The 12,176-nt window shown below is 51.1% G+C and overlaps 1 protein-coding gene across 1 annotated transcript in view; it reads left to right on the forward strand.

The window, feature by feature from the left end:
* Window positions 1-10,119, forward strand: part of cep57l1 (centrosomal protein 57, like 1) — a 39,667-nt gene extending 29,548 nt beyond the window's left edge. The window contains exons 8-11 of the mRNA XM_078400259.1: window positions 256-333; window positions 3,600-3,859; window positions 6,783-6,927; window positions 9,635-10,119. Of these exons, the coding sequence (XP_078256385.1) occupies window positions 256-333; window positions 3,600-3,859; window positions 6,783-6,927; window positions 9,635-9,865 (714 nt within the window). The 3' untranslated portion in view covers window positions 9,866-10,119. The remainder of the gene's footprint in view (window positions 1-255; window positions 334-3,599; window positions 3,860-6,782; window positions 6,928-9,634) is intronic.
* The last annotated feature ends 2,057 nt before the right edge of the window (window positions 10,120-12,176 follow it).

Below are 12,176 nucleotides of genomic sequence, written 5' to 3' on the forward strand. Positions count from 1 at the left end.
CCTTCCTTTGTCCCGCCCCCCTGACAACAGTCTGAAGAAGGGTCTCGACTCGAAACGACACCCATTCCTTCTCTCCCGAGACGCTGCCTGACCCGCTGAGTTACTCCAGCATTTTGTGAATAAATACCTTCGATTTGTACCAGCATCTGCAGTTATTTTCTTGTGCTACGACTATGGCGGTCGCCTAAGTGGGACACGCCCTTTACAGACGATTCATTTGAACTCTATTCCACAAGAAATCTCTTTATTTTACAGAAGGAGAGGCTGAGAGAAAACTCTCAGTCACCTCGTCTGCGCCCGGGGCAAGCAGAATTTCCATTTGTGGCTGGCAAGGTGAGTTTATCGGGCACCGTGCCTAAGGAAGGATGTGCTGGTGTTGGAGAAGGTCCAGAGGAGATGTGGGAATAATCCTGGGAATGATTGGGAATGTCTGCCTTTCACACGCACGCCTCGATTTCAGTTTTAGTTTAGAGATACAGCGCGGAAACAGGCCCTTTCGGCCCACCGGGTCCGCGCCGCCCAGCGATCCCCGCACGCTAACACTATTCTACACACGCTAGGGACGGTTTTTACATTTACCAAGCCAATTAACCTACAAACCTGCACGCCTTTGGAGTGTGGGGGGAAAGGGAAGATCTCGGAGAAAACCCATGCAGGTCTTGCAAACTCCGTACAGACAGCGCCCGTAGTCGGGATGGAACCCGGGTCTCCGGCGCTGCATTCGCTGTAAGGCAGAACGAAGGCTGTGAGCACTCGTTCACCTACTCAAAATAGCAAACAGGATTATTCCAGAATAGATTCCACCCTCTTTGGATCTGTTTTGTAAAACAACACCTGTGGTTCCATGTGTCCACACTAGTTCTATGTTCTCCCGCTTTCTCATCCACTCCCCACCCACCGGGAGCAATCTCCAGACGGCCAAGTAACCTACCGACCCACTCGCCTTTAGGATGTAGGAGGACAGCCTCGGGGTCACGGGAAGAATGTGGGTCGTACGGTGGCGCAGCGGCAGAGTTGCTGCCTTACAGCGAATGCAGCGCCGGAGACTCGGGTTCCATCCCCACTACGGGTGCCGTCTGTACGGAGTTTGTACGTTCCCCCCGTGACCTGCGTGGGTTTTCTCCGAGATCTTCGGTTTCCTCCCACACTCCAAAGACGTGCAGGTTTGTAGGTTAATTGACTTGGTAAATGTACAAATTGTCCCTAGTGGGTGTAGGATGGTGTTAATGTGCGGGGATCGCTGGTCGGCGCTGTATCTCCAAACGAAACTAAGAATGTGCAAACTCCGCACAGACAGCACCTGAGGTCGGGATGGAACCCGGGTCTCCGGCGCTGAGAGGCAGAGGTACTAGAGGAGCAAGATAGACCACAGATGCCAAAGATACTAGAGGAGCAAGATAGACCAGTCGACCCTAAAAACCGTAGTACCTCACGGCGCCATTTTAGTAGGCAGAAACTTGCAGAAACATTTTAAAAGAAAAATAACAAAAATCTGTGAATTGATAGATGAGATATATTATCGTATCATCACACATACTGTTCCCCCAAAACTCTGATTACACAGAGAGGCAGAGCGAATGGCAGGTTTTGCTTACTAAAATGGCGGACGTTACGCTCCTTTGCGTGCTACACTTCAGTATAGGCGATTTCAATGAAGTGGTCCATCTTGCACATCTAGTATATTTGGTCTGTACCCCATTTGGCATATGGAGTTGTAGATGCCGTGGTAAAGATCACCTCCTGTACATCTGTCTCGTCTCACGTGCTCATGGCCTTGAGCCTTGCATCCATCAATCTGCTGTGTAATTGGCGGAATGTTTAATGGAGTGTTGCATTAGTTTAGTTTAGAGATACAGCGCGGAAACAGGCCCTTCGGCCCACCGGGTCCGCGCCGACCAGCGATCCCCGCACATTAACACTATCCTACACACACTAGGGACAATTTTTACATCTATACCAAGCCAATTAACCTATGAACCTGCACGTCTTTGGAGTGTGGGAGGAAACCGGAGATCTCGGAGAATAAAAACCCCACGCAGGTCACGGGGAGACTCTGTACAGACAGCACCTGCAGTCGGGATGGAACCCGGGTCTCCGGCGCTGTGAGGCAGCAACTCTACCGCTGCGCCACCGTGCCGCCCAAGTTCTCTCCATGTTGTGAAGATTCACCGGCTGTTAGACCCACTGCCTCACAGCTCCGGAGACCCCGACCTTGGCAGCTGTCTGTGCAGAGTTTGCACGTTCTCCCTGGCTTACTCTGGTTTCTCCTTTCCTCTCGTCCCAAAGGCTCGCGGGTTAATTGGCCCTCTCTATATTTCCCCATCGTGCCTGAGGAGTAGATGGGGAAAGTGGGGTAACTCTGAACTAGTGTGCACAGGGGGTCATGTGGATTCGGTGGGGCAGGGGGCTTGCTGTATCTCGTAGCTACACCCACAGGAGGAAGTATTTTTACTTTTAAACTAAATAGATAAAGTGCGGAAACAGTCGGTGCCGGCCACCCCGTACACTAGCACTATTCTACACACCAGGGACAACTTACAATTTCACCAAAGCCGATTAACCTGTAAACCTATATCTCTTTGGAGTGTGGGAGGAAACCGGAGCACCCGGAGAAAACCCACGCAGGTCACGGGGAGAACGTACAAACTCCGTACAGACAGCACCCGCTGTCAGGATTGAACCAGGCTCTCTGGCGCTGTGAGGCAGCAACTCAACCTCTCTGTTCTGCTTTCGGCCACATAACAGAAACGAAAAACCTGTTCAGAGAGGGCGGCAACATGACACAGCGGTAGAGTTGCTCAGAACGGAGATGAGGAAAAACCTTTTCAGTCAGAGAGTTGTGAATCTGTGGAATTCTCTGCCTCAGAAGGCAGTGGAGGCCAATTCTCTGGATGCTTTCAAGAGAGAGCTAGATAGAGCTCTTTAAAGATAGCGGAGTCAGGGGGTATGGGGAGAAGGCAGGAACGGGGTACTGATTGAGAATGATCAGCCATGATCACAGTGAATGGTGGTGCTGGCTCGAAGGGCCGAATGGCCTCCTCCTGCACCTATTGTCTATTGTCACAGCGCCAGAGACCCGGGTTCCATCCTGACTGCGGGCGCTGTCTGTACGGAGTTTGTACCTTCTCCCCGTGACCGCGTGGGTTTTCTCCGGGTGCTCCGGTTTCCTCCCACACTCTAAAGACATACAGGTCTGTAGGTTGTGTAAGGAGGTGAGGGGAGGAGGAGGAGAGGGGGCTGAACCATTGCAGGAGAGGTTTGGGCCAACTTGATCTGTAAGAAAATAACTGCTGTTACAAATCGAAGGTATTTATTTCACAAAACGTTGGAGTAACTCAGCAGGTCAGGCAGCATCTCAGGAGAGAAGGAATGGGTGACGTTTCGGGTCGAGACCCTTCTAGGTTAACTGGCTTGGTAATAAATGTAAGATGTCCCTATCGTGTGTAGGATAGTGTATGTGTGTGGGGATCGCTGGTGGGTGTGGGCTCGATGGGCCGAAGGGCCTGTTTCCGCGCCGAATCTCTGAACTAAAAAAGCTGCATGTTTTAAAGTAACTTGTTCCTGATGCTGTTTTGTTTTGTTTTTGTTTTGTGCTCAAGTCCATTAGTTCCAGCCACTCTGTCACTGCAAATGTCCAGAATGTGCTCCACCTGATGAAACACCGCAGTGCGGTGACGTCTGACGGGAGACCGGCCGACCAGCGGGCCGCGAGGAACCCGAGGGAGGTGACGGGCGGCAGTGGCAGGGTGAATGTCCAGGGCGTGAAGCATGGGTCCTGCTCTCCCCCGCCCTCCTCACTGACCGAGGGGCTGTGCGAGATCCTGGTGGCGCTGCAGGATGAGCTGGGTCAGATGAGTTTGTGAGTACGAAACCCAGGTCCGGTCAGCGTGGCCCCGGTTACAATGGGAAAGGCGGCACGGTGGCGCAATGGGAAAGGCGGCACGGTGGCGCAATGGGAAAGGCGGCACGGTGGCGCAATGGGAAAGGCGGCACGGTGGCGCAATGGGAAAGGCGGCACGGTGGCGCAATGGGAAAGGCGGCACGGCAGCGTTCCTGCCTCACAGCGCCAGAGACCCAGGGGTTCAATCCTGACCAGAGATACTAGAGGAGCAAGATAGACCACTCGACCCTACAAACCGTAGTACGTCACGGCGCCATTTTAGTAGGCAGAAATTCGCAGAAACATTTAAAAAGAAAAATAACAACAATCTGTGAATTGGTAGATGAGATATATACTGCTTTTTAATATAAGAAAATAACTGCAGATGCTGGTATAAATCGAAGGTATTTATTCACAAAATGCTGGAGTAACTCAGCGGGTCAGGCAGCATCTCGGGAGAGAAGGAATGGGTGACGTTTCGGGTCGAGACCCTTCTTCATTTTAATGGTATCATCACACATGCTGTTCCCCCACAACACTGATTACACTGCGAGAGGCAGAGCGAACGGTGGGTTTTGCTTACTAAAATGGCGGACGTTACGCTCCTTTGCGTACCACACTTCAGTATAGGCGATTTCAACGGAGTGGTCCATCTTGTTCCTCTAGTATCTTTGATCCTGACTATGGGTGCTGTCTGTACAGAGTTTGTATCTTCTTCCTGTGGGCTTTCTCCGGGTGCTCCGGTTTCCTACCACACTCCAAGGTCGTACAGGTTTGTAGGTTAATTGGCTTTGGTGTAAATTGTCCCTGGGGTAGCATGAGTGCTCGGGAATCACTGGTCAACGCGGTCTCATTGGGCCAAAGGGCTTGTTTCCATGCTGTATCTCCAGACTAAACTAAGCTACAAGATTGGGGAGGGAAACAGTCGCCATTGGACCAAAGGCCACAGAGTGCTGGAGTAACTCAGCGGGTCAGGCAGCATCTCTGGAGAACATGGATAGGTGACGTTTCACAGAGTGCTGTAGTAACTCAGCGGGTCAGGCAGCATCTCTGGAGGACATGGATAGGTGACGTTTCGGGTTGAGGGAAGGGGATATAAATGGATGTGCAAGTCCACATGAGACAGGGACGGGGGGGTGGGGGCGGAGATGAAAAAAATGGGGGAGGTATTGTTTGTAGATTAGTTACCTAAGATTGGAGAATTCATTATTCATGCTGTTAGGTTAGATTGTATTTGAGGACGGTACTCTCTGATTTGATCATGTAGCATGCAAAACAAATCTTTTCACTGCAGGGAAAAAAACTGCAGATGCTGGTTTAAATCGAAGACACAAAATGCTGGAGTAACTCAGCGGGTCAGGCAGCATCTACAGCGAGAAGGAATGGTTGACGTTTCATAGAAACATAGAACATAGAAAATAGGTGCAGGAGTAGGCCATTCAGCCCTTCGAGCCTGCACCGCCATTCAATATGATCATGGCTGATCATCCAGCTCAGTATCCCGTACCTGCCTTCTCTCCATACCCCCTGATCCCTTTAGCCACAAGGGCCACATCTAACTCCCTCTTAAATATAGCCAATGAACTGGCCTCAACTACCTTCTGTGGCAGAGAATTCCACAGATTCACCACTCTCTGTGTGAAAAAAAACTTTCTCATCTCGGTCCTAAAAGACTTCCCCCTTATCCTTAAATGGTGTCACATATCATATCATATCATATATATACAGCCGGAAACAGGCCCTTTCGGCCCACCAAGTCCGTGCCGCCCAGCGATCCCCGCACATTAACACTATCCTACACCCACTAGGGACAATTTTTACATTTACCCAGCCAATTAACCTTCATACCTGTACGTCTTTGGAGAAATACCTGTCAGTCTGAAGAAGGGTCTCGACCCGGATCGTCACCCATTCTTTCTCTCCCGAGATGCTGCCTGACCCGCTAAGTCTTTTCACTGTGCTGCCTCTGCACACGTGACAATAATAATAACAACGATAAACCTGAACAGTTCCATCTCTTCCTGCTTGCATCTGTGGCACTTCGTTTTGTCAAGTGTGTTCAATTTCCCCCCTCTCCTTCACCCCCCCCACCCCCCCCGATACTCCATTGTGAAGCCCTAAGATGCTTCCTTGAACAAAGCCCTTTCCACCAAAACCCTTTCCTGCCCGTCTCCATTAAAAACCTTGCCCCTTCTTGCCTATGGTGGCGCAGCGGCAGAGTTGCCACCTCACAGCGCCGGAGACCCGGGTTCCATCTCCCCTTGACCTTGTGGGTTTCCTCCGGGTGCTCCGGTTTCCTCCCCCGCTCCAAGCAGGTTTGCAGGTAAATTGGCTTCGTTAAGGGCCATTTAGATTTAGCGCAGAAGCAGGCCCTTCGGCCCACCGGGTCCGTGCCGCCCAGCGATCCCCGCACACTAACACTATCCTACACCCACTGGGGACAATTTTTACATTTGCCCGGCCAATTAACCTACAAACCTGCACGTCTTTGGAGTGTGGGAGGAAACCGAAGATCTCGGAGAAAACCCACGCAGGTCACGGGGAGAACGTACAAACTCCGTACAGACGGCGCCCGTAGTCAGGATCGAACCTGAGTCTCCGGCGCTGCATTCGTTGTAAGGCAGCAACTCTACCGCTGCGCCACCGCGCCCTTGACCTTGTGGGTTTCCTCCGGGTGCTCCGGTTTCCTGCCCCGCTCCAAAGAGGAGCAGGTAAATTGGCTTCGTTAAGGATTATAACGTCCATAAGTGTGCAGGGTCGTGCTAGTGGGCGGCCATCGGGTGGACTCCGTGGGCCAAAGGGCCCGTTTCTGCGCTGTGTCTCTAAACGAAAACATTAAAGCTCTGCCCTCCAGGTCACCTCTGGTGTACAAGCAAGTGCCTGACAAATTCTATATTTGCAGTGAGCACCAGGACCTGCTGAAGCAGATACAAGGTACCGCAAACATAGAAGACCGCGAAGACTTGGACCGTGAGCTGGACTGTCTGGTGAAGCGCATGGAGAAGAAAGGGGACCAGATTTCCAAACTCAAAAAACACCAGGACCATGTGAGTATCTCAGGGTTTTTTTTTTACAGAGTCACAGAGTCACACAGTGTGGAAACAGGCCCTTCGGCCCAACACGCCCGCACCGGCCAACAATGTCCCAGCTACCCTAGTCCCACCTGCCTGCGCTTGGTCCATATCCCTCCAAACCTGTCCTATCCATGTACCTGTCCAACTGTTTCTTAAACGATGGGATAGTCCCAGCCTCAACTACCTCCTCTGGCAGCTTGTTACATACACCCACCAACCCTCTGTGTGGAAAAAGTTACCCCTCGGATTCCTATTAAATCTTTTCCCCTTCACCTTGAACCTATGTTCTCTGGTCCTCGATTCCCCTACTCTGGGTAAAAGACTCTGTGCATCTACCCGATCTATTCCTCTCATGATTTTATACACCTCTATAAGATCTCCCCTCATCCTCCTGCGCTCAATGGAATAGAGACCCAGCCTACTCAACCTCTCCCTATAGCTCTCACCCTCCACTTCCTCCCCTTCCCTCAGGTAGACTGAGATTGACTCCCCCCCCCCCCCCACCCCCTCACCTCAATCTTTGCACATTCCCCCCCCCCCCTCCCCAAACCACAAACCTTTCCACTTGTCACTTTAATTTCATATTTCATGTATTTCATATTTTTAATGGCTGGCCAGATCAATTTCCCTCCTGGGATAAATAGAGTTCTATCGCATCGTAAATCTACATCTCTTATGTACAGTTTGGAGGTTGAAAGTTTAGTTTAGAGATACAGCGTGGAAACAGGCCCTTCGGCCCACTGACCAGCAACTTCCCAGCTGTCATCAGGCAAGTGGACCATCCTCTCATCAGCTTGAGTGTGGTCCTGACCCGGTGTGGTCCCGACCTGGTGTGGTCCCGACCTGGTGTGGTCCCGACCTGGTGTGGTCCCGACCTGGTGTGGTCCCGACCTGGTATGGTCCCGACCTGGTGTGGTCCTGACCCGGTGTGGTCCCGACCTCGTGTGGTCCTGACCTGGTGTGGTCCTGACCTTGTGATCAGCCTGATCTTGTGACCTCCTGATCAATGTGATCAGCCATGATCACATTGAATGGTGGTGCTGGCTCGAAGGGCCGAGTGGCCTCCTCCTGCACCTATTGTCTATTGACCTCCCATCTACCTCATTGGAGACCTTTGAACTATCTCCAATCAGACCGATTCAGTGTTATATCTTGCACTGATTGTTTTAGTCTAGTTTAGAGATACAGCGCGGAAACAGGCCCTTCGGCCCACCGGGTCCGCGCCGACCAGCGATCCCCACCCACCAACACTATCCTACACACACTAGGGACAATTTTTACATTTACCAAGCAAATTAGTCTACAAACCTGTACGTCTTTGGAGTGTGGGAGGAAACCGAAGATCTCGGAGAAATCCCACGCAGGTCACGGGGAGAACGTACAAACTCCGGTACAGACGGCACCCGTGGTCGGGATGGAACCCGGGTCTCCGGCGCTGCATTCGCTGTAAGGCAGCAACTCTACCGCTGCGCCACCGTGACGCCCAATGTTGTATCCTGTATCTATCCACTGTGGACGGCCTCTATTTATTTAGTTACTTATTTATTTATTTATTTCGTTCTTTATTTGTTTGTTTCTTTATTTTCCAGTCAATACAATACAACAGATTGACCATACAGTTGTGAAAGTTAAATAGTACAAAATCATTGTATCAATAATAAAACAATATAATCACACACGATATTTTCTGACTGAACAAAAAAAAAAGGTGTAGGCGGAAGCCAAAGCTTATTGTGTCTACCCTTAATACTTAACAAAATATGATTTTAAAATAACACTACATAAGTCAGAGGCAGATAAACAAAACATAGAAAGAAACACAAATATAGTCAAGAACCATCATTTCTGTCATGTCAATCATTTCTCAGTGCTGATCACATATTTTGTGTCTTTCAGATATAATATTTTTGAACATTTTCTTGAATTTACACATATTACTACCTGATTGGAGACCGATTTGAACTATCTTTAATCGGGCTGATTCAGTGTTATATCTTAGAAACATAGAAACATAGAAAATAGGTGCAGGAGTAGGCCATTCGACCCTTCGAGCCTGCACCGCCATTCAATATGATCATGGCTGATCATCCAGCTCAGTAACCTGTACCTGCCTTCTCTCCATACCCCCTGATCCCTTTAGCCACAAGGGCCACATCTAACTCCCTCTTAAATATAGCCAATGAACTGGCCTCAACTACCTTCTGTGGCAGAGAATTCCACAGACTCACCACTCTCTGTGTGAAGAAATGTTTTCTCATCTCGGTCCTAAAAGACTTCCCCCTTATCCTTAAGCTGTGACCCCTGGTTCTGGACTTCCCCAACATCGGGAACAATCTTCCCGCATCTAGCCTGTCCAACCCCTTAAGAATTTTATATGTTTCTATAAGATCCCCCCTCAGTCTTCTAAATTCCAGCGAGTATAAACCCAGTCTATCCAGTCTTTCTTCATATGAAAGTCCCGCCATCCCAGGGATCAATCTGGTGAACCTTCTCTGTACTCCCTCTAAGGCAAGAACGTCTTTCCTCAGATTAGGAGACTAATTATGTACAGTCTCGTAAGCAAAAGCTTCTCACTGCGCCTCGGCGCGCGTGAAAATAACACCGAACTAAGTGAAGGGCAAACGCGTGGGATTTAAAAAAAATAAATAAATAAAACTTTGGCGATTGTCTTTCTTCGAAGGTGGAACGGCTGAACCTGAAAACGAAAAGGAGGCGGAAGCGACCCGCTGATGGGAGGAAACCACCGAGAGCCTCGGGTGACGTGACAGGGGCTCCTTCCAAATCTGCCCAGGCCTCGGTGAGAACCGCCGCTGGGCTGGGGAAGAAAGGCCAGGAGAGCCTGCAGCTCCTGAGGAATGCACAGAAGCTGCAGACCACCTTGAAGAGGAGCGACCTGGCATGGGACCCCTGACCTCCCGGGCACTCTGGGTAATTGCCACGGAGGGGGGAGAAAGACCTGCACACCTGGGCATTTGCCGTTTGCTTTGTTTTGAACCAGATTCTCGCCGCACGCACTGAAACTTTACTTCAAATACCTACATGCTGCATTCATTTATATGGAGTTTTATGCTTTGCAATTTTTGTTTTTAAATCTTATTCTTATTAAATTAAAATCTCATTCTTATTCCCACTTGTTGCAGTGTTGTTGTTGGTGTTGGTGTTGGGTTGCTGGCTGTTTTGTACATGTGTTACTTGTGTGTATTCACACGAATAAAAGCTCTCTGAGGAGCCCACTGCATTTCTTTGTGTCTTCTCTGTTTTATCTACTACTCGACCAAGTGGACCCGTTGGGGCCCAAACCTCTCCTGCATTGGTGCCGTACCCTCTCCTCCCCCCCCCCCCCCCCTCCCCCTCATGTTCCCAATGTTGGGGGAAGTCCAGAACCAGGGGCCACAGTTTAAGAATAAGGGTTCTTGCTATTGAGGGCGTGCAGCGTAGGTTTACTAGGTCAATTCCCGGAATGGCGGGACTGTCGAATGTTGAAAGACTGGAGCGACTAGGCTTGTATACACTGGAATTTAGAAGGATGAGCGGGGATCTTATCGAAACATATACGATTATTAAGGGGCTGGACACGTGAGAGGCAGGAAACATGTTCACAATGTTGGGGGAGTCCAGAACAAGGGGCCACAGTTTAAGAATACGGGATATGGGCCAAATGCAGGCAGATGGGACTAGTGTGGATGGGACATGTTAGTCAGTGTGAGCAAGTTGGGCTGAAGGGCCTGTTTCCACACTGCATCACTCTGATTCTAAATTAATAACTAATGCAAAATAGTCCTTGATGCAGCCAAAGATGCTTCGTAGTTGAGGTCAGTGTCGTGTCGTGTTCAAGAGCCTGATGGTCAGGTTTTTTCAATTTAGTGATGCAGCGTGGAAACAGACCCTTTGGCCCAGGGAGGGGGAGGGGAGAGGATGATGGGAGGGGACGGTGGGGAGGGGATGGGGGATTGGGGAGGGGAGTGGGGGGGGCAGGGGGAAATGGGGGGGGGAGAGGGGGAATGGGGGGGAGAGGGGGAATGGGGGAGAGGGGAGGGAGGGAAGGAAGGGGGAAGGTGGGAGGGGAGGAGTGAGGTGGTAGGGAGGTGGGAGGTGGGAGGGCGAGAAGATGGGAGGCGGGGTTGGGAGGCGGGGTGGGGAGGGGGGAAAGGGAGGAGGGGTGAGGGAGGGGGGAAAGGGTGAGGGAGGAGGGGTGAGGGGGAAGGGGACGGTGGGGAGGGAGGGAAGAGGGAGGAGGATGGCGGGGGGAGGGGGAGGGGGGATGGCGGGGGGAGGGGGAGGGGGGATGGCGGGGGGAGGGGGAAGGTGGGAGGGAGAGGGGGGAGGGAGAGGGGGAAGGGGACGGAGGGGAGTGGGGAGTGGGGAGGAGGGAGGGAGGAGGATGGCGGGGGGGGGAGGGGGAGTGGGGAGAGGGGATGGGGAAGGTGGGGGGGAGTGTGAGAGGGGATGGGGGAAGGGGGGAAAGGGGAGTGGGGGGAAGGGTGGGGGGGGGAGGAGAGGGGGCTGCACCATTGCAGGAGAGGTTTGGGCCAACTTGATCTGTAAGAAAATCACTGCAGATGCTGGTACAAATCGAAGGTATTTATTCACAAAATGCTGGAGTAACTCAGCAGGTCAGGCAGCATCTCGGGGGAGAGAAGGAATGGGTGACGTTTCGGGTCGAGACCCTTCTTCAGACTGGTCCACCTGATCTAGTGAACTACAAAGTACAAGGAGCATGCTGTAGGAATTGGACAATTGGCATTACTGACAGACAGACAGCACAACCACTAAACCCACACTAATTAAACTAATGCAAAATAGTCCTTGATGCAAGTTGAGCTCAGTGTTGTGTAGTGTCCAGTTTGTCCTTCTCCTGAGATGCTGCCTGACCTGCTGAGTTACTCCAGCATTTTGTGGATAAATACATAATTAAAGTCTCTGTAATTTGACAATGGGATGCAGTCAGGTATTTGAGCTTTCTGGTCACACGACATTAGACTGGCCAGCCCCAGGACCAAGGGTTGACCTTGTTGGTCTGTCCCACGCCATCAGTTGCAGGGTCAATCTCAAGGACATGTTGGCACCTCCACCAGTCTCTGTCGGTCCCGGCTTGTTTGTGTTGCTGCTGCTGCTGTTGTTGTTGTTGTTGTTGTGAGCTTACTTCGCTTTGATCGTTGAGGTGAGTCTGTCGGTCTTCTAGTGGCAGCAGCTCGCCCTGCCCGGGCTTGCACGCGTTTCCA

This window comes from Rhinoraja longicauda, chromosome 5, assembly GCF_053455715.1.
Source record: "Rhinoraja longicauda isolate Sanriku21f chromosome 5, sRhiLon1.1, whole genome shotgun sequence".
In the NCBI taxonomy this organism is placed as follows: Eukaryota; Metazoa; Chordata; class Chondrichthyes; order Rajiformes; family Arhynchobatidae; genus Rhinoraja; species Rhinoraja longicauda.